At 52.2% G+C, this 22,593-nt stretch overlaps 1 protein-coding gene across 2 annotated transcripts in view; it reads right to left on the reverse strand.

Moving 5' to 3' along the window:
* Olfm1 (olfactomedin 1) overlaps positions 1-22,593 on the reverse strand; it is a 38,732-nt gene that overhangs the window by 13,978 nt on the left and 2,161 nt on the right. The window contains exons 1-4 of one of the 2 annotated variants that reach the window (XM_087899818.1): positions 10,402-10,658; positions 8,305-8,454; positions 3,802-3,957; positions 1,621-1,840 (exon numbers count right to left, since the gene is read on the reverse strand). In XM_087899818.1, coding sequence (XP_087755944.1) covers positions 1,621-1,840; positions 3,802-3,957; positions 8,305-8,454; positions 10,402-10,551 — 676 coding nt within the window. In that variant the 5' untranslated portion in view covers positions 10,552-10,658. Of the gene's footprint in view, positions 1-1,620; positions 1,841-3,801; positions 3,958-8,304; positions 8,455-10,401; positions 10,659-22,593 lie in introns of those variants that run through there. The other variant, XM_048431855.3, reaches the window with a different exon arrangement.

A 22,593-nucleotide genomic window follows, 5' to 3' on the forward strand; every position in this document is an offset into this window, starting at 1 on the left:
GACTAGAGGGGACCCATAGTACGTTCCTTAGCCCAGCACCCTAGGCACTCCTAGAGGGCATGTGCAGGCAATGGAAGAGGCTGTCATCCAGTCCCATTCATGGACGGACTAAGGCTACCAGCCCCTGCCACTATGGGTCATGGGTTTTATGAGGCACAATACTAAGAATATAAAATGGAAGATGATTTCCTGGTGTCCCTGTGAGTGTCTCTTCAAAACAGTTAGTTCCCAGGACCCATCATAGCTTCCTACCTCATCAGTACCGGGAGCTCAAAACTTTACACTCTTTTGGGGGGCAAGCCAGGAGCAGCCGCGGGGGAGTCACCTGGAAGCCAGGAGACAAGCTTTCTAGTGAATACTCCCGTCCATCACCTGACACCAGGAATCTGCACTCATGTGCCGGTCTGTGCAGGCGCACATGTGTATGTATGAGCTCTGTGAGGCCAGAAGACAGCTTCAAGCATCATTCATTTCTCAGGAGTCACCCGCCTTGACAGCATCTCTCACCATCTTCCCAAGTAAGCCACGGGGGCTGGCCAACAAGTCCTAAGAGCCACCTGTATCCCCTCCCTTGTGCTAGGATTAATTTTCCATGAGTTCTGGGTATTGAACTCAGGTCCTTGTGCTTGTTCTGGAAGCACTTAACCAACGGAACCTTTTGCTTCTCCCACACCAGGCTTTTAAAAAGTATTTGTTCTTTGGGATGTTTTAAATTTTGTAAAGCATGGATGAAGGGAGATAGAGTCAGAGCATTAGATGGAGCCAAAAAAAAAAAAATCTTTCTGGAGACAAAGTCACCCTTACAAGTACATAGTATAAAAACAAATGAGTTGGTCAGACTCTGTGGAGGAACGCTGAAGCTGGTATGGTATCAGGACATGAAATGTACCATTTAGAAATGGCTCTGAATAGCCAACACGTGCAGTTTGGCCAAAGCCACTGACTGGGTAGTCAGGCAGGCATGAGAACCTGGATGCTCCCTACCTTAGGACTGTAGGGGACATGACTCGGAGAGGAAAGCCACCTTGCTCATCAGTCCATTCCACTCGGGCCACTGAGGGCCCCCACTTCTATCCAAAACCTGCTGCTACTGTACCCCCTCTTTTTACTTCCAACTAAACCTGATGCATTGTCTCAAGGGTTTTATCAGCCCTCATCTCAGCCTGGATGGAGATGTGTTTCCAGCCCTATTAAAGTTATCCTAAAAACACATGTATGAACCACACACATGCATATTAAGCATTCATACCTGTGCACACAAACACACACCCATCTGACAGACAGTATGTGGCATCTAATATCTTTTTCTTTTCTTTCTTTTCCTTTTCTCTCTCTCTCTCTCTCTCTCTCTCTCTCTCTCTCTCTCTCTCAACAAATGATGTGAGCTTCACTGGGGTCTAGAACTGGCTTTGGCATGGGGCTTGCACATGGGTGACGCCCTGGGGTGGGTGTTGTCTGCACTCCTTGATGCTCTCTCTGGGTGGCCCTACCCAGAAGCCCGGCTGCAGCCATCACCTGCTGAGGCCAGGCAGGCACTGTGGCTTCAGCACCACTCCCTACACCTGCATGTGTGGCAGAGTCGGGCCAGGCAGTGCCACACCTGCAGGGCGCTGGGCCTACCTAGTTTTTGCATGCATGCACGGAGCCTTTCTTCAAGATTGGACACTCTGTTCTGAAGTTCATCGTAGTCATAGGCGCCAATTTCCTCTTGCAGCTCGTTAAGCACTGACGTCAGATTCTGGACCTCCTCCTTAAACTGCAATACCAATTTGGCATCGGCCTTGTACTCTTCCAACACAGGAATCAAAGGCCTAAGTTCATCCATTTTCGTTTTTATTGCCTGCAAGGTTAAAATAAGCTGGTTCAGTGCGATGCATGCAAGAACTTGAAATACCCTGCCTTGGCCTGGCTTCTCCCTATGAGAGGGAAGGTGTGCACACTCCCGCTTTAGTAATCCATCAGTTATCTGGTCCCAGTGAGTCAGGATAGCGTATTAAACAGTCCTCAGAACACCAGCATATTTGGGAAAGCTCTTTATTTGTCAGTCGAGAATGCAACATCTTAAGGTTACATGCTTTAGGTCACATACACAAAGTTTGTGGTTCTTTTTTTTTCTTTCTTTTTCAAAAAGTGCATTGACAAGGGTTCAAACTATTCATGGATGCATCTAGAATCACATGCAAAAGGAGGATCCTGGTTGGATTCAAGGTTCCTTAGTGAAATGGTGCTAGGGATTGGAAAAGAATCGTAAAAATGCATGGTGCAAAAAGCTCTCTGGCTCTCTCATGGTTACATGGGGGGACTGCATCTTCAGTCAGTGGCGCATTGAAAAAACTCTTAAGTTAGCCCTGCAAGCAAGAAAATGAAACACCGTTGAAAAGCTAGCTCACTAGCCTGCCTTAAACAGCCATTAAAAGACACGTATTTGCATGGTCATGTAAGAAAAATCACACTTTAACGACAGGAAAGCAAGCTACTCAAATGGTGAAGGGCATCCCTCAGGTTTCTGCTGGAACTCCTTCACGCAGTGACTACAGTGCCAAAGGCAAGGGCTTGCTTTTGCTGTCCCAGAGTCTCAGAGTCCCCAACTTTGGAACTCAGAGGTGCTCTGTGGACGACACTCTCCAAGGGGAGCTACCTCATGTCGCTGAAGACACCTCTGTCTTCACAGTCTGCTGAGCACAGGAGGGCAGATGCTGGCCAGGAGAGACACAACTCTTTTTGGTCTGTAAGGTCAAGAATCTCTCTCCAAGGTTAAGTCATGATGGTACATCAGAAAAAGGGGCACAGTGTTCCCCTGCCTGGGACAACAATCACTGTCTTATTCTGCCTCAATGTCATTTGTCTGCTATTATTTTATTTATATTATAGATTTACAACTTCATTAGCTTGCCATTTTGCCTACCTAATGCACTGCTTTTAAAAGGAGAATTAGTTCCTGCTTCACGTAGGGAGTGCATCAAAGGATAACATTAGCATACAAGGAAGGGAGGATGGGACAAGGGCTCAGCAGTTTCCAGCCAAGTGGCTGTGTAATTTGACCTGTTCATTTACATCTGGGCCTGATTTCTAATTAACATGCATGAACACCTTAATTAAGGTGGCAGATAATTCCCAGCCTAGTCCTAGTGGAGAGTCGTGTATATATACATACTTGTACATATGTATATATAATTTCAGGTCAAAGGAACTGAGGTTTTAAATGACCAGGGTCACCTGGAGACACAGAACACTTAACGCAGCTGCATCTACAGTGTGCCTTGTCACAGCTAAATTAGGTCAGAAGTGAAAAACTGCCCTGAGTGATCTGGGCCCAGAAATGGCTCTAATCAATTACGCTAATCCTCGGCTAATGTGATTTACCTGCAGCAGCCATGGAATGCTGAGGGCGTCTAACGATACCCTGCCTGGCTAATACGCCTCAGTCAGAGGAGCAGGGGGCCTGGGACCCCTGGAGAGAGGGGCCAGTGTATGATGAAGGGGCTGATCAAGCCCCAAACCCTCCAGTGGCCAGAGTGGGGGGGTCTCTCTCCTCCCAGAGGGGCACAGCTTTGCAGGGCAGAGGACAGACCTCACTTGTCCCCTAGGTGCCCAGTCACTACCTCTGTGGGGAAAGGGAAGCCAGAAGGGGAAGATCTGACTTAGGAAAAGGAGGAGGAGGGGAGGAGGGGTGAGGAGAAAGGGTAATAGAGGAAGAGGAGGATGAGGGGAGGAAGAGAGAAGGAGTGGGGAAGGACGGGGAAGAGGGAGGAGAGAGGAGGAGTGGGGGCGGGGGTAGAGCTCCAGGAGGGACACGCATACCTTGAACTGCCTGGCCAGGTGTTGCTTATGGCTCTCCTCCACCTGCTTGAACTTGGACTCCAGGCCTTTCATTTGGTTCTCCATCTTCTCCACGTACTGCAGATCTCTCTGAGTCCGCCTGTCCAAGACTTCTATGGATTGAGACATGTTTTGCACCTGTCAAAAGGGTAACAAGTTCAAGGCGAGAGCTGCAGCAGATGTCGGGAGGTTTCATTTGTCTGCTCATCAGCCAGGCTGACCTTTCCCACAGCACCACCCGGGGAGGCAGGAGTGGCCCAAGCCTGATTTACCAGCTAATCACCAGCATCAGATCGGTAGGACCAAGAACTCCCCAAACAAAGCAGGGCGGCTGGGTAAACATTCTCTTTACCCTCTTCCAGCAGAACTCTGACCGTGGGGTACACAGATCAGGGCAGGCATAGGGCTGGGGGCCATTTCTCTCTGTGTTTAAGGGTGGGGCCTGTTTCCATTCTACATTGGGGAGTGACTGACATCGTTAGGGAATTGCACACAGCAAGAGATGAATCCAGAACGATGCCAGGCCCGCCTAGGGTGTAAATTCCCTCCCCTAGAGTCCCCTGAAGTGTCCTTGCTGACAGTGTTGGTGTTCCAAGTGTGGAATGAAGGGGTAGGAAGCTGCTCTAGGCTCTGTGCCGAGCCTTCTCCCCACCGCATATGCCATCCATCACCCCCACAATATCATAGGCAGATGACTGCTCGGCAAACACGCACATTCAGAACGCAGAGTCAGGAATCAATCACCCAGCAAATGAAGAATCGCTGTTTTACATCCTTACGGGCATTGTTGAATGGAGTGTAGCCTCAAGATGGGACTCTATTATTCAGCACGATTCCAGAGAGCGTCAAAGAAAAACAGTTTTGGTGCGGCCAGCTGCCAGCACATTTCATTTTCAGGAAACTGGCTCCGGCTTATGTGAGAATGTATGCTCACCAGGGGCGAGGGGGGCAGGGAGCGAAGGTGCTGAGGATGCTGCCGGGGATGCCGCAGTGGGCTGGGTCATTTTCTCAGAATCTAATCCAATTACCAGCAAGGAAGGTGTGTTGTGAATGACAGGTCTCCTTGCTGAATTTTTTTTCTTTCTGAATTTGAAAAAGACTCCCTTCTAGGAACAAAAATCCTTAGGATAGAGGCTTAGCTTCACTGCTCAGGGGCCAGAGCACGAAGGTGGGGTAGCACCACAAACCCTTCAGACCCACAGGTGGAGACAAATGGGAAGAGAGGCAGGATGCCTTCTTGCTGGCCAGGTCGATACTGCCCATCTCAGCACTTAAAGCCTTATGGGATCTCAGGACTTGAAAGCAAGGTACACATTCACCTTCACATCTCAATTTATAGTACAGCTGTTTGTGGGGCTGACTGCTCCTGTCTCTTAGCGCTCTGAGGGGAATCGAGCTGCTCTTCCTGGACGGCCTCTCCTGCCTCTTGCTGCCCCTGTGAATGGCTGCCGTGCTTCTTCTGGAAAAAGATGTCACATTTGCTGTGGTCCATCCTTCGAGGCCCAGCCCAAATGCCACTGCCTTCAAGGAGGCTTCTGGAAGGAGCTCAGACAAAGGATACTGGGAACTACTTGGGAACAATACCATCTTTTTTTTTTTTTTTGGGAGGGGGGAGCGGTTCATCTACACTGAACCCAGAATACGGGCAGCCAGTGCAGGAAATCTAAGCAGCCTCCTGGCCCAGAGGAGGGGCAACATGGGCATCTCTGCTCCAAGCCTCTTTTCCCAGTCTCCTCCTTGGAGATATGACACTGACCAAAAGAACAGGGCTCAGATAGCAACCAGTCAAACGGTGGGCGGGGTTTGGGGTGGGAAGGGTTCAGTCCAACACAGACTTTGAGGCCACACAGTGCAGGCGGGAGTTTTTTGTCTTCCTTACCACGGACCAATGTTTCTAATGAATTTTAAGACGTAAAGATTAGCTGTACATTAAAAAGAAATCTTAAAGATGCCAAATAACTTGGTTGACTTAAGGTGAACCAACGGACTTGTGAGCCCACTTTCTGGACAACCCCTCAGCTACGCCTTCCACAACAAAGCATGGGTGACATCCATATTAACCCTTTGGCAATACCTGTTTCCACACACCTCTTCTAGGTCCCACAGTATCCCCAGAATCCTCCCAGCACGCTCAAGGTCACAAGGTCACAGGATGCTCTTAGCCACTGTGGCAGCAGGTGCCATGAAGTGGGGGAGGGTACATGCACAGCAGCCACACACCTGTCCCCATCTGGGAATGACTAATTGCTAATGTTTATTGCCCACGTAGGCACGGGCCTGAACCAGCTATGTTATTTATCTCATTTGAGCTTCATAAAACCCTGGCGCGGGGGGAGCAAACCGTTCTGTGTCCCACATGTTAACACAGGTAAGTCAGGTAAGAAACTTGGTCCCATCACATAGCCAGCTCCAGGTCGGGGACTCCAAAGCCTCTGCTCTCAGACTCAGACTGTGTCTTCAGAGGACACAATGCCTTCCTTATGCTCACCTTAGCCCCTCCTCTGGCATCAGACCCTGGAGGAATTGCCCAGGCATACTGATACCTAGTCCTCAGCAAGGACTCAAACTGGACAAACCAGAGTCTCTAGGCCTAGGTCCCAGGACCTGACTTGCTGTGTTACTAAGTGGGTCTAACACAGACCCAGATGGTACCAACACCGAACCAGCTCTAGAGTCCTCAGCTACGACCAGCTGCAGGGGACCCAAGGAATCCAGAGCTTCCTCTGTTGCCACCCAAGATGGCAGGTGCTGTCTGTGCCAGGCCTGGTCCCGCCCTACAGGCAGAGAAGAAACAAAGTAGCCGTGTTGACCAGGCCCAGCCCTAGAGCACAAAGACGAGCAGGCTTGTCTCAGCAATGCTGGCAGGCACAGCAAATAAAGGCCCCTCTCTTCCAGCCAGTGCTCAGGCCCTCCCGAAATAGAGTCTACGTGGCGTGAGATGGGGCTTTAAATTTTTTAAGCAGCAAGACTGTGGCCTGCACAGGCAGAGAGGGAAGCTGAGCGGCCTCATTCTCAGGGGGCCCCAGAGCTTTCTGGAACCATTTTCCAGCTCTGCCCTTTTCCCAGGGCCCCGCGGCTTGGACCTCAGGCCCCTCCAAGCCCCTCCCCTTCGCTACAATTCTGAATAATTAAAGGCTCAATTAGGCTCCTGTCTAGTTTGGTGTAAATAAATGTCTGTGGGAGCTGTTAAATGTATTTTTACTTGCGCTCTCTTCAAATGATTTACTCTGGTGGCTATAGGTGGCAAAACAGGCCAAGAAACCAACACACTCTACCCCTTTAGGGTGAGCCATCCCCACAGACACCATGATGGAAATAAGGTTCTATGTCTCTTCCACATGGGGACTGGCAGCAACTCAGGAATCATTCTAATCCCCAGGCTGCCCCCTGCCTCGGCAGCTGAGTCCAGAAAAAGGAGCTGCTCTGCCCACGGAGGTGCAAGTCCTGCAGCCATGCCAGCTCCAGCTGGGGAGGCCAGGTCCTGGCAGGGGTTAAGCTGGGCTCCAAAGCCATTCTGTCTTCCCCAGAGGGAAGCTGTCCTCAGCACCTGTGTGTGTTCAAGTTACAGAGCTGCCCTCAGCCCACAGATCTCATACAGGTGAGGGCTTGGAAATTCCAAGTCCAATCAGTAGGGAAAGTCCCAGCTTTCCTGGTGCACATGTGCATTTTGCGTGCGTGCGTGTGTGCGTGTGTGTGTGATGTGACTTTCTGGGAAGGGTACATCCCCTGGAGGCATCTTTTCTTGGGGGAGTGAGATGGGCAGGATGGAAAGGCCCCTCGCCTTCCCTTCTCTCCTCATGGAAGCCCTCCAGGGACTCATAGTAGTGAGGTTAGAGTTTGCAGAGTCTGGGGTCTCTGGGGGCAGCCTATAGCCACTCTTGTTGAGAAACAGAAGCCAAACAGGAAGATAGCTGGTCCAGTTACCCATACAAGCTCCCTTTCTAACTAGCTCTGTGGCCCGGGGACATCAATCTGAGGAGTGACTAATGCCACCAACTCTACTTATGATAAACAAAATAAGATTCCAGGTGTATGCATGGACTACACACTGCTGTCCTTGTGTTAGAAGCATCCACGGTGGGAATGAATTGCCTGGTGGGACCACTCATCAGTGGAGCAGAGGCATCCCCATGGAAAGCCTGTGGGCCAGGCACTTGTCTACTGTTTCCCTGGCAGCATTGCTGAGCCCTTCGGATCAGACCCTGAGCATTGCTCAGAGGAGAAATGGCAGAGGAAGAAGAAGCCATGCTTCTGGCCTTACCAACGAGCTCTTTCATGGAGCCCCCGGAGCCCAGGAAGCAGGTGTATTCATCTCCCCAGCAGGGTCACCATATTCTTTTCCATCTTCCTATCCAGGCAGTCGTCTGCCCACTCATCCATTCACAAATACTGAGATGGGGCCACGCAGGCTGGGCGACCCTCAGGCTGACACGCAGCACTCTGCCTGTGCGAGCTCACACACACCCCCTGCACGGACTCACTCACCTTCTCCAGTAGCTGCCTCAGCTGTTTTGTGCGGGCATCCCGTGAACACATGGTCTGCTGGGGGGCGACCACCGTGCAGATACACCTGCCCTCACTGTCCTGGGCAGAGCTGTACACCTGCCAGCTCTCCTCGGGGTTGGTGGGCAACACCTGGAGCGGGGCAGGTGGGGAAGGGAGTGGGGAGAGAACAAGAGAACGAGGGTGAGAATGAGGGAGGCTGGCGCCTGGGTGCCAGGGGCTGAAGTAGATCAGGGAGACACGATGCCCAAAAATCCAGGTTCAGCCCTGGATGCTCAGAGTTTGGGCATCTAACCATATTAATGCCTGGGGAGGTGGGATCAGCTGCGGATGCACTAGGCTGGCTGAGGGGTCATATAAGAAAGTGGCTAACAGCCCAGGGAACCAGAATTCTCTTTCCCCAGTAGTCTTGATCTGCTGTTCCCTAACACTTGGAGACAAGCACCATTGTTAGCCATTCCTGTCAGTGCCTACGAACTGAGAGCAGCAACGGCTTTAGAGCGGTGTTGTCTCTCTGAAAGCCGCCTGGCTAAGATGTTGGCCTTCCAACTCCATGCAGCTCCCACCCACAAGCCATTTGGTGGATGTCAATAAACATGTTGTATAAGGGTCACTCCCCCAAACTCAGTCCTGAGGATTTGCCTGGCAAAGACCACCAAGGACCCAGAGCTGTGAGTGGCTTGCAGGCCCTCTATACCACCCATGACCCTGACCTTCAGAGACACAGCAGGGACAGTAGACACCAATGCTCCTGTACACACCCCCATGGCCTCCTGCTCGCCTGCCCTCCTGCTACTGCAGCCTGCCCACTGTCTCCAAACCTTTCCCTGGCATCCTGTACGTCCCTGCTATTTTTAGATAGTGATGGGGAGACAGGCAGAGAAGCTATGGTAGTGATGCACTTCATCTCATTCACCCAACCTCAGCACACGGACCGTGTAAAGTCCTCATCACGGAAACTCATTCTGATTTTTGTTTGTTTGTTTGCTTGGTTTTTGGGAACCCACTATGTAGACCATGATGGCCTTGAACTCACAGAGATCCACCTGTCTCTGCCTCTTGGGTGCTGGGATTAAAGGTTTTACTCGCCATGCCCGGCACTAGGGAAACTCGAAACACAGGAGAGGTATAGCCAACAAGAGTCATAGGTGGGGGGGGGGCGGGTTACACCACTGAGACCTTGGGAGCAGAATTGGAGGAAAAAGGAGACTCGTCCTTCACCTCTCCTTTCCACTTAGAAGGTTAGGTTGGGGCCCCTTTCAAGGGGCTCCTCACGGAAGGGTGGTCTCAGCTCAGTCTGCTACAGCCACTATGAAAGTCAGCCCTACCCAGACCTTCCACCCCAACCCTTAGCCAACGCTCCCCTCCCCAGGCTGCTGATGGCACAGAGATGCGATTTCCATTTCAGAGGCCGATAGAGAGGGGTGGGTGAAGCCGCGCGCGCGGGAGGTGGGGGGTCCGGTCCCGCCCAGTTCCTCTTAACCTCTGGAGAGGACCATTAGATCTTTGAATGGGAATGGGAAGAGTAGGGTGCCTCGGGATTTGGGGGACTCAGATGAGACCACCGAGCTTTTGTCTTTTGCCTGGGGTTCCACTCCGGCACCATCCAGTCCGCCTTTAAAGTAGGGCGAGCTGAGTCCTGACTGGACCTAGCCCACAAAAGGCTTTAAGCAGCATCTCCACCCCTTACTTGCTGAGTGACCTTGGCTAAGTCCCCAAGTCCCTAGTTTCAATTTCCTAAGCTTTGCAAGGAAAGACTTCCTAATATTGGTGAACGAGAACTCTGGACTTTTGAACCCCTCCCACCAGCACCGGAGCAGGTGTCCTCAAGCCCCTCAAGGGGACCGGGCGCAGAAAGCATCGCCTCGAGATGCCAGAGTGCGGGTGGCGGCCGCAACTGGAGGCGCTGCTTAGCTGCTGCACAGAGGGTGGGTTCGTGACCCTCGCCCCTGCATCTCTTCCTCTCCAGGTGACCCCATCCTGTACCGCACCGCCGGACCAGTCCGGGGCTCCGACCCAAGAGGAGGCAGGAGGCAGGAGGGAGGAGGGGCCGGGAGGGCGCAAGGCGGGCTCACTTACGCCGGTGCTGCGGTCCAGCGTCCCGCCGCTGGCGGCCGAGAGCCGGGTGGTGTTGAGGCCCACCAGTGAGGGCAGAGTCTGGGACATCCAATTGGTGATCATGGCCATGGTGCTTAGCACGACCCCGATCTTCAGCAGCGGCACCGACATCGCGCCTCAAGTGGCCTCCTGCGCCCGCGCCGCGCTGGCGCTGGCTCCTGCGCCCCGGGCAGCCTCAGGCGGCGGGCACCAAGGCGGGCAGGGGCGCCCGGCCGCGTCCCCGCGCCCCCTTCGCCCGCCGCCGCCCGTCCGTCTCCGCCGCCCTGTGCGCTCTGGCCATCGCCGCGCCGCCCCGGCGCTGGGAGGTGACCAGGCGGCCCTGCCCGGCGCGTGCTGCCCGCCCGCGCTGCCCGCCGCTGCCGCGTCCCTGCGCGCTCCGCTGCCGAGAAGGGCCACCGGGTTCTGAGCGCGGCGCGGGCTGTGCGCGGGGGCCGCGGCCAGGAGGCGGGGACACGGCCGGGCGGCGGCCGACGCAATCTGCCCAGGAAATGGGTGGATTTTTTTTCCTCCGAGCTCCGGCTCCCCGCCGCCCCCTGGCTGCAGGCGGCGAGGTCTGCAAACTCGTTGGCCGAAGAGTTAGGGTCACCCAGGAGGACAGACAAAAACCTGCCTCAAACCGTAAAAATAAAATAAAATAAAATCCTCAAAATCTCGCATGGCACCCATTCACTGTCCTCCTCCCTCCTCAGGTCTCTCGGTCATACTCATGACCCTGTCTCGCTGAAGCCCCAGCTCCACTCATGCCTGCTTGTGGCAAGGGTTCCCGGAAGGATGAACCACACCACCCTCACTGCTGGGATTCGTCTTCCCAGGCGGATTGAGTCTCAGTCAGTTTGGAGCTTCTCCTGAGCCCCATAGGGGAAGAAAAGCTCTTCTGGGGTCTCCAGTGCCCGCACAGGAGTAAGGATGTGGCTACAAAGTGAAAGACACTGCCGGGAACCTATCTCTGAAGGAATACCTAGGGGTATCATCCTGGGTTTCTGAAGCAGGTTTAAACAGAGAAGGGGCTGGTGCCTGGTATGCACAGTAGGGGGTGCAGAAGAGTGTGCCCACATACCATCAGGAGCTGCTGGCAGCTTGGGGCTCAGGAGGCACTAGAGAGACCACACCCCATGATCAGGCGGACTCTGGTGTGTGCATTGGTGGATAGGGCGACAGGCATCTGTGCTGTGAGCCTAGACATGCAGTGGTCTCTCTCTCTCAGGGATTCAGTTCAGGGGCAGGGCAAGCTTCAGCAGTATCTGTGCCAAGACCTGTAAGTCTCAGTACAACAGCACAGCCGGCAAAACACCTTAATAGTGCTTTTGACTTTGCAGCAGCCTTCTAAGCTGAGGAAAGCCAGGTCCTGTAGGCATTCCTCCAAGTTGTCCCAGCCCTGGGTAAAAAAAAAAAAAAAAAAAGACATCCTATCTCCTAACCGCCACTGCAGTCTTTCCTACCTGGTCAATTAGAGACTCCCTGGAAGGGTTTGGAAGAGATGTCAGGACAAAGGGAGACTTCCTGATAGCTGCCAAGAGGGGATGTGACACATTCCTAGGACTTGACTGTCCCCATTTGCAGAGTAAACTTCAACGACAGCCAAGATGATCCTGGCCTGAGTGCTGGGTGTGAGGCCGGCTGGCTCAAGAAATCAACTGAAGTTATTTCTCTGGCTAATGCACAGCATTCATTGGTGCCTCTGGTTTGGGTCTAATGCCAGCAAATTACAACTGTTGGGGAAGGGCACCATCTCTCAGTGAAAGCTGGTACTGCAGGCTAGTCACACCCAGTGGTCTTGCTAGATTAGACCAGCACAGAGATGCTGCCCTGCCATGCGTATTTTACACACATTCAGGGCCACATCTGTGTCTGCCCAAGCCATACATACTTGCTCTCCACTACACAAAAATAAGGGGCACTTAATGCTTATCAACAATTCAAATCTAACCAGTCCACAAAAGTCGCCTCCATCTCAGAAGTCACAGACTTTTATTAAATATCCAACTTTGTGCAAGATACAAAGGGCAGCATGCTCCAGACTCCTTGTCAGATGCAACATGACTTTGTTAGGAACACTCCATGGCCAAGCACTGTTGAACCTTTCCTGCTGTCTGTCTGACGGTCAGATGTTCCCACTGGAGGGAAGCTTCAAGTGACCTGCTATAGATGCCGACCCTGGGGTCAAACTGAGCACTGCCATGAACTTCCAAGAGATGGCGACCCAGCTAATTAGGCTTTCTGTGACTCAGCTCTCTCACCTGCAAAATGGGCTCAACAGCAATAGCTTTCCTCTGTGAGGTGTCCTTGGGATAAAGGGTCAGTGCAGGGACAAGCCCAGCATGCTGTGGTGACAGCTATTGTCACCTTTTCAAATGGGCTCAGCCAGCAACCTCTGCTGGGCAGGCTGCGGAGCTGGGCTTTGATGCAAGGTGTGATACCCCTGAGCCCTCTGACATTTCTCTGGTGCCTGCTGTCAATCAAATGCCACGGAGAAGTGAAAGTAGCTCCCCATAAGCAGAGATACCTTCTGGGTGGGGGACCTATGGTAGGCATATAGCCATAATGGTTTTGAAGAGCTCCTGACTCTGCCTTAGGTGAGTAATGTTCCAGGGTTCACAATTGCTGCCCTGAATTGGAGGAGCTTAACTTAGCTGGGCTTTTGAAAGGAAATGGAATCCAGGGCGTTCGCAACAATGAAGCCTGGGTCTGTTTAAGTAGTTCCAGAAATAAGTAGGAAGCCTTCAGTACCACTGACCAGGGACTCTCTCCCACCCTCACCAGGACAGGCAATGCGCCATGACTTGGAGATTTAACTCCCAGCTCATATTTCTTATGAGCCTGTGTAAGGAGTCAGGGCTGAGGAGTACTAAATGTAGTTAATGAAACTCCCATAGAACTTGCCAGAGAGGAACTGGCCCAAAATTCCCAAGATTCCTAGGAACTAAGCTGACATCAAATGGCACGCATTCGCCCTGGTGGAAAGAAATACTGACACTGGTGCTTGTCAAAACCAGTCATCATTTCAGAATCTGTCTAAAGTCGCAAGAGAACTAAAGAAATACACATCTGATCATCTCATAGAGAGTGTGATTGGAACAGAGGTGTACAATGAAGACAGAACTTCCAGCTCCAGCCCACATCTGATATGCACTCACCAGAACACCAGCCATTCCATCTGGACCTGAACCTCTACATCTGCAGCCACAGCTGAACCTCTCTCACCTGCATCTGAGTCTCTTCACCTGCACCTGAGCCTCTCTTACATGTATCTGAGTCTCTTGGCTTGCACCCGAGTCTCTCCACCAGCATCTGAGCCTCTTCACCTGTACCTGAGCCTCTCCACCTGCACCTGAGCCTCTCTCACATGTATCTGAGTCTCTCGGCTTACACCTGAGTCTCTCCATCAGTATCTGAGCCTCTCCACCTGCACCTGAACCTCTCTTACCTGTATCTAAGTCTCTCGGCTTACACCTGAGTCTCTCCATCAGTATCTGAGCCTCTCCACCTGCACCTGAACCTCTCTTACCTGTATCCAAGTCTCTCGGCTTGCACCTGAGTCTCTTCACCAGTATCTGAGCCTCTCCACCTGCACCCCAGCCTCTCCACCTGCACCCAAGTCTCTTTTACATGTACCTGAGCCTCTCCATCTGTACCCAAGTCTCTCCACTTGCACTTGAGCCTCTCCACCTGCACCTGAGCGAGTCTCTCCACCTGCACCCAAGTACCTCTTACATGCACCTGAGTCTCTCCACATGCACCTTTATTTCCACCCTACACCTCTGCTTCTCCACCTGGATCTCTCTACCTGCACCCGAGTCTCTACACCTGGACTTGAACCTCTCCACCAGCATCTGAGCCTCTTTGCCTGCACCTGAACCTCTCTTACCTGTACCCAAGTCTCTCCACCTGCACCTGCACCTCTCCACCTCCATCTAAGCTTCTATACCTCCACCTCAGTCTCTCCACCTGCACCTGAGTCTGTTCACCTGCACCTGAGCCTCTTCACCTTCACCTGAGCTTCTCTATCTTCACCTGAGCTTCTCCACCTCCACCTGAGTCTCTCCACCTGCACCTGAGTCTCTCCACCTGCACCTGAGTCTCTCCACCTGCACCTGAGCCTCTCCACCTGCACCTGAGCCTCTCCACCTGCACTCGAGCCTCTCCACCTGCACCCGAGTCTCTTCATTTGCACCTCAGCCTCTCCACCTGTACCCAAGTCTCTCTACCTGCACCTGAGTCTCTTCACTTGCACCTCAGCCTCTCCACCTGTACCCAAGTCTCTCCACCTGCACCCGAGTCTTTCCACCTGAATCTCAGCCTCTCCACTTGCACCCAAGTCTCTCCACCTGCACCTCAACCTCTCCACCTGCACCTGAGTCTCTCCACCTGCACCTGAGTCTCTTCACCTTCACCTGAGCTTCTCTATCTTCACCTGAGCCTCTCCACCTGCACCTGAGCCTCTCCACCTGCACCTGAGTCTCTCCACCTGCACCTGAGCCTCTCCACCTGCACCTGAGCTTCTCCACCTGCACTCGAGCCTCTCCACCTGCACCCGAGTCTCTTCATTTGCACCTCAGCCTCTCCACCTGTACCCAAGTCTCTCCACCTGCACCCGAGTCTTTCCACCTGAATCTCAGCCTCTCCACTTGCACCCAAGTCTCTCCACCTGCACCTCAACCTCTCCACCTGCACCTGAGTCTCTCCACCTGCACCTGAGTCTCTCCATCTGCACCTGAGCCTCTTGATTTGCACCTGAGTCTCTCGACCTGCACCTGAGCCTCTCCACCTGCACCTGAGCCTCTCCACTTGCACCTGAGCCTCTCCACCTGCACCTGAGTCTCTCCACGTGCACCAAAGTCTCTTTACCTGCACCCAAGCCTCTCCACTCACCTGATTCTCTTCACCTGTACTCGAGTCTCTTCATCTGTACCTGAGTCTCTCTCACACAAGTTGCCCCACCTTCACCTAAGCTGATCTGAGGAGCTGAGAGGTTCAAGTTAATCCATCCCAACCCTTCCATGTCTAAAGCAATGTCCTGCTCAGTATCTTTTTCCAGATTTGGCATGAGGTCAACTGTCCCTAAGGCAAATGTGAGGGACATCAGGAAGAGCTAGAGCGAATGTCATTGGATGTAGTGTGTCACACAGTATTTCCAGAAGTGATCCTTGGATTGTTGAAGAACATAGGCATTTACATTAAAGCATCCATGGTGCCAGTCAACAGTCAGTGTTCCTAAAGAGAAACTCAAACCCAATTTTCACACGATTTCCCTTGAAACGAGGGCTCGCCCACATTTGTCACTGAATAATCATCACACTGACAGAGCAGGTGCTGTGCCCAGACAATCCTGGGGATTTGCCATACAGGACGTCACTGGGTCTTCACAGAATGCTACAGAGGAGTGCTACCCCGAGATCCAATGTGCATATGAGCTGCTTGGCTTTGGAAGTAAACCAGATATGGCCCAGGCAGTGTGCTGAGACAACCCATTCTCGCGACAAAGTCCAAAATTGTGATAGTGCCTTTGCCCTTTGGATGTCTTGGCGACATCCTGGGTTCTGGGAGTGTGTAACATATACAACTCTCAATCCTGATGACCTTTGGAAATCATCTGGAGTTCTCTGCAGTTCTTGTTCTTGAAGCTGGTAAGATCTCAAAGGCCTGTGTTTTTGTCACTGTGGTAACACTGTCTCAGGTCCCTATCCTTATGTCCTTCCCGATAGGCCTTGGCTTGGAATTTACACAATTGGATAATCAATTGTTGATTGATTGTCAACAATCAGGAAACAAGAATGTGGACCTCCCTCTGTGGCCCAAGTTCTTCAGTTCTGAAAATGAGGACTGAGTCTACAAGTTGGATCAGGACACTTGCCCAGACAGCCCTCCTGCCGGAGACTAGCACATGGTAGACAGGCGGTGAGGGATCTAAGGAATTGCCTGGCAATGACGGGACACAAGGGCTAGGAATGCACAGTACACCAGCACCACCTCACCCACTGCCAGAGAGCTGAGGCCATAGGGCAGAAACTTGCCCAGGCATCAGGGCCAGCAGTGACCACTTGTTGGGACGCAGGTCTCCCGTTCACTTCTTGATGCACTCTAGCAAGGGACAGTTCCGTAGGACAAACTCTGGATGACACACTGAATAATAACAATGTCTATGTGGCCTGTTTTCAAATAGTTTGAGAGGAACAGGAGAGGGGAAAGGAAGAGGGGAAGAACAAGCTAGAAAGGAAGGAGGAAGAGGAAAGGGGGTGGAAGAGAGGAAGGAAAGAGAAAAAAGAACAACAGAGACAAGGAGAGACTGAAACAGAGGGACCGAGATAGAGAGATTGAGGCAGACATTGAGAAACACAGAGACACAACAAAGACAGACGGGGATATAGACATTGAGACACAGAGAAAAGGAGATCCAGGCATACAGAGAGGGGTAGAAAGGCAGAAGGACAGAGAGAGGCAGTGGCAGAGAGACAAACGGAAGCATTCCCACATGGATCTACCTTCTTTCCCCTTCCCTGCCCTTTTGATCTTTCTCTGAGGCAGACAGAACATTTTGGGAACAGGAAAATGATTGCTTTTAGCCCGGGACATTCTTCCAGCAGCCACAAGAGGCCCCACGGGCAGCCAGGCTGTAAATCCCCCACATAAGCCCATATGGGTCCTCCAGGAGGACAGATGGGTAGTGTGCTCTCCACCCCCACCTCAGCCTGACTCCTCGTACTCTGGACTACCGCCCGCAGGCCAAGGGTGTCGGACCTGCCATTTTAGCATATCTGAGTAGCTCTGGGGAATGCGGCTGTCTTGCTGCCCTTGCTCTCTGCCTGTATCATAGGAAGTGAGAGTGAGAGGGGTTGTCCTTCCCTGTGGCCCTGGTAGGAAGGCAGAGCTGCCAGGGCCAGCCCAGTCATGGAAGAGAAAATGCCCTCAGCCACCAGGAGCTACTGCATTTGGGGTTTGTTAGCAGAGCTAGCAAGAGAGCTAATCCAGGGAGCTGAGGTCCTCTCTCGTCTGCTCTTCTACTCCAGTTCCAGCCACTCAAGTCTCCCAGTGACCAAGTGCCACACCCTCCTAGCAGAAGACTCCATGACCCTCAGTTGTCCCTGAGACAGTGCCCCCACTAAGGCTGGATCTTCCGCGTTTCTGGCTCATGTGTCTGCATTGCTCCCTGTTCATCCGGAGAGCTGTCTGCCATGCTGCCTCCTCCGGCCTAGCTTCTTTCATTAATGTCTGTAGGAAGTCTTAGCCCCAGTGCCCTCAGCTTTCCTGTAGAACTGGGGCCAAACCATGGAAGTGGCACCTCTCCATGGACACATTCCCCTAGGGGCTAAACTGCGGTTTCCAGGAGCTATAAACACTCCATTTTCTCCGTCCCAGGAGAGAAGTCTCCATAGCGGAGGACAGGCTGACTTCTCTGGCAGCTGCACCTGACCTAGATGTGAATTAAACTATGCATGATTAGAGACTTTGCATTCACAAGGGGCATCCAGCAGGGAATGGAGGAGCACCAAGGAGGCCATACCTGCTCAGCCTGGGGACTCTAATGCTGTCAGGTTCAGTAAACCCTGCTCTTGAAGACACTGGCTCTCCAGGATGGACTTTCCCTAAACCCTGTCCCCTCTGCTGCTCGGAGGTCTCTCACTGCAGAGCCAAAGCTCAACTGTGAAGATTCTCAGCTACTGCTAACAAGGAGTCTGCTATCTTTGGAAAAACTCCTGCCTGAGAGTCCCTAGTGCCTCTGATAGGCACAGGACAGTAATCAGGTCCTCTCCCTGACTGCCATACACACAGCCGAATCAAGAGTCTAGACTCAGGGGCCAGGCAGTCCCGTGTAACAGAGCAGGGGTAGCTATGTATTGGTTGGGCGCCAGGGTGCAGGACTCATATTCTAAAGGCACATTGCTGGAAAAAGCCTCTTCCCACCTGAGTTCCGCTGTGTTCTCTAAATGTAACCAGCACCCTGAGATGCACTGAAAATGCACTGTGTTCTCACTCAGACCCTCAGACACCGGGCCCTTCTCAGAGCCTGCCGGAGAGCCATTCTGTGTAGTGGGGGGCAGCTCTGAGCAGGAACACAGTTCTTCTGGGGCGAGATGAGCAGCCACTCAGACCACTGGATTGGATAGAATTGTTTTAGGTAAGTAAGGTCAACCAATCAGAGATGCTGAGGGGGCAGCATCCTCCCATCTCTCCCTGGGATTCTTCAGTCTTAATTCTCTTAATTCTCTCTCTCTCTCTTCTTTCTTCCTCCTTCTTTTTTACTTGGTTATACAATATTTTGTCTTGTTTAAATAAAGGTCTTACTCTGTAGCCCAGGATAGCCTCAAACTCAAGGCAATCTTTCTGCCTCAGCCTTCTGAATGCTGGGATTATAGGCATGAGCCACCACACCTGGCTTCAGATTTTATTTTGAGATGAAGTCCTGGGTATCCCAGACTGACCTCAGACTCACCGTGTAGCTGACACTGAATTTTGGAGCCTCTAGCCCCTACTCCTGGGATGACAGGAGTTCTCCAGCAAGCCGGTTTTATATGGTTATACAGAACTCAGAAGGCCTTGTGTGCATGCTGGGCAAGCACTCCACCAACTGCGCTATATTTTGGGGTGCCAGTTTTTAAATCTCACCTATCTGTACCCAGGGAGCATCCTGGTCAGAACTGGAATCAGGACAAAGCAATAGCTCGGCAGAGCAAGAGATAGAGCCATGTTCATATCTGTAAAGAAACCATTCTTTCCAACTGTCACCCGAGCAGTGGCCATGAGCTTTAATCTAGATGCAGAGACTAGCAGATGGTGTAGGCAGAAAACCTGTTGGTGAGAAACCCCAAACAAGGGCGGATCACATGTAGATAGTGCCGGTCCCTTTGAGGAGGCCTAGGTCATCCCTGCACTGTGCAAACTACACAGATCTTGCAAGTGATGGAGCCACACCCACACAGAGATTGGGTGATATAAAGACCTGGAAGTAGGTGGCATTCGTTCCACATGGTTAGGTTCTACTTGTGACTTCTGGGATCTCAAATCACCTGAGCAAATACACGCTGGAATGCCAAGGAGGTGCTAGACTCCTCTGTAACCCCTAACATTGCTTTTAGACTGGACCCAGGCACTTTGGCATGCATTACTAGATGCCCCTGGATCTCTGAAGGTGAAGGGGCCCACGTGAGGCCTGAGCCTTAGTGGGAGGGCAGAAACTCCTACCATGGGGTTCAGATCCTATGACTGCCCCTTCCTCCCTTCCCTGCTTCCACTTGAATGCCAAGTGTCCAGGTCAGCATCTTGTCCCACAGTGAGATAGCCACCCACAGCTCTGTACCACAGAGGCTGGTATAACCTGGGGACACACCAGGCGTCTCCTCTTTCAGGTGCTTCATGACACAGAGCTGTTCATTTTTCTATTTTAGCAGGCACCTGAATTTTAGGTGTTAGACAGAGCTGGAGCTCCCACAAAGGTTACCCCCTCTCCATGAGGCTTAGTGTCCTCATTTTAAAAAGGAGGGCCACCCCAGGTCATAGGGACATTATGGTATGAAAAGTTAGTCCTCCTACATATTTCCTGGCGAGAGGATGTCACAGACGGCTAACTGACCTCCCAGCACCCTGAGCCTCGGTAGAGCTTTTCTATGTGCAACAATCTGAAAAAGAGAAAGGGGGGAAGGGAGGCTTTACTTTCCACCTCCCACCCTCCATTAGACTGCAGTGGTGACCTACGTCACCCGGAAGTGGGACTAACTGTGCTGGCTTGTACAGAGACAGCATCCACACCCTCTCCCAAGGCCGAAAGCTGCCTCCCCTCCTCACCAGGCCAGCTCAGGCTCATAGACCCTCCCCCCATCTCATTCAGCATAGCTGGTAATTAGTTTTGTATTACCTTACACGGTGATGTTAATACTGATTACAGGGCCTGATAATTTTAGCAATAAATACTACCCAAAGCAGACAGGCACTAGCTCTTGATTGGGGAATGGCTGAGGTGGGAATGAGGAGCAAAGGCTGTGTGTGAGGGATTTAAAGTACTCTGTCCCCATGGGCTTTGTGAGACTCCCTATCAGCAAGGTAGGCAGACCCAGGTAGCAGAGTGATGTGTCTCAGGGGCCTCGCACTTGTGTTCAGAGGTTGTCACCAGCCCCTGAGGTGACATATCAGTCCCAGTGCGTATGTTCTGTGTGTTCTGAAGTGACATGTGCAGAGAAAGAGGCCAGTCCTGCCTGACTTCTTGCCACCCTCCTCATCACAGATGCTGTGTGGTCAAGGCAGATGAGGGGCTGGAATGAGCGGAAGAACTGTGCAGATGCACGAGGTGTCCATGGCATCCCTGACTCAGGCTTACCAGGATTCTGAGAGATGAAGTTAACATCATCTGCCCTGTCTCTACCCTTCCTATTCGCAGAACTACCCATGGGTAGCCAGGTGCCTGGTGCAGGCCAAGGCTTATTATCACTGCAAGCACCTCCAGTGATGAACACCATCAGAATCCAGGACCAAGAGCCAGCAGTCACTCAGTGGAGACAGAAATGGAGCAGCAATCACAGCCACAGTTGGCACGAGGGAAGTTCTATAAGCATGGGCAGCTTTGGCCGCACTAGGCTGTCAGTGACGCTGCTCTGTTAGGGAAAGCCATGCGGGTCTGGGTGTGATGGCTAATGAGGCACAGACCCCAGCACAGTTGCAGAGCATGGGGCCCAGGAGGGAAGGTTTCTGAGTCCTTTGTCAACAGCAGCCTGTGCAGCTCCCCTTTCTTCCTGCATCCTCCTCCCTATCTGCCTGCTAGTGGTCACTTGGAAACAATCCTAGCACCCATCTGGGGAGTCACCCATCTCCCTAGCTTCTTCCGTTCTCAGCTAGAGCAGTTGACACAGACAATACTTGGGCTAAATGACAGGGCAGAGCCTGGCATCCTCTCACAAAGTGTATTGCCCCAGATGACAATGACGAGGACTTGAATTGGTGTGTGACCATAAGCCCATATCTGAAGGAGTTAAATCCAACCAGCTGGTGGCCAAGAAAGACTTGTTACAGAATAGGGCTACCGAGTAGAGCAGATGCAAGAATGGGACAAGGGGTTTGTGAGACAGAGAATCCATGAAATCATTCCATTTAATTATCCTTGTCCTAAAGAGATGGAAGGTCAGACTCAGAGAGGTTGAGAGCTGACTCAAGGTCACCTGGTCACTGTTTAGTGTGACTCGAGTATGAACAAAACCCTCTAGTTCAAGGTCATGGCTGCAGAACTTTCCAACCCTTCTTACTCAACTCCCACAGACCACGCTTCTATTAAACAGAAGCTCGGGGCGAGCTGTGCATGGGCCTGGAGACCAGGAGCCCCAGTTATGCCTCCAACCCAGGACTTAAAAAAAAAACAAAAACAACCCAGTGCCCCCACTGGGAGGCTCAAGATGATGTCATTGACACTGCCCTCAAAGAGCATGAATGTCAGCCTTTTATTGAAAACCACAGAACAAAGCCACACCACGCGCTTTCTGTCTGAGAACAAAGTTCACGAGGGCCACGGCTTTGCATGGAGCAAGCTGTCAATCAGCACTTGGCATTTGATTGAGCGGATGGCTCCTGAGTCAGCTGCTGGGAGAACAGATGGCCCAGCACGTGCTCCATGCCCCACCTGCCTGCCTAGATCCCGAAGGCAGTCCTCGTTATGGGTTGGATTGGCCCCTCTATCTCTGGCTGGTTCTCTTCCCCACCTGTACCAGTTCACACTTACTCCCCTGGGATCTTGGTCTTCAGTGTTTGAAAAGCTGAAAGCAAGTGAGGCTGTGGGGAGTAGTTCCCCTGCCACGGAGGGAGGCATACAAATTCTTTCCGAGGCCCAAAGGTGTTTGAGTAGTGTGTCTTGTCACAGTAGAACTGAAAAAGCAGATTTCCAGGCAGGGATATCCTAAGGGACCAACTGACTCAGTGAAGCCTACACTCACGTCTCAGGTTGTCACCACTGACTACAAGAGCCACCTGTCCCCATCCCAAAGGGGCTTCTGACCACAGAACCTAGGCAGAGGCATCTGAGCCTTCCTAGACTCAACATGGTTGGGTGGTTTCAGAGATCTTTGTTCATAAGTCTTGGTGCTAAAATCCCATCACCTTCAGGGATAATGGGTTTGCCAGGCAATATTCTACAAAGGAGACTCCAGAGGCTTGTCCAAGGAGGGTAGGGCTAGCAGTAGA

The sequence above is a fragment of the Myodes glareolus genome, chromosome 21 (assembly GCF_982192425.1).
Source record: "Myodes glareolus chromosome 21, mMyoGla1.1, whole genome shotgun sequence".
NCBI classification, from domain to species: Eukaryota; Metazoa; Chordata; class Mammalia; order Rodentia; family Cricetidae; genus Myodes; species Myodes glareolus.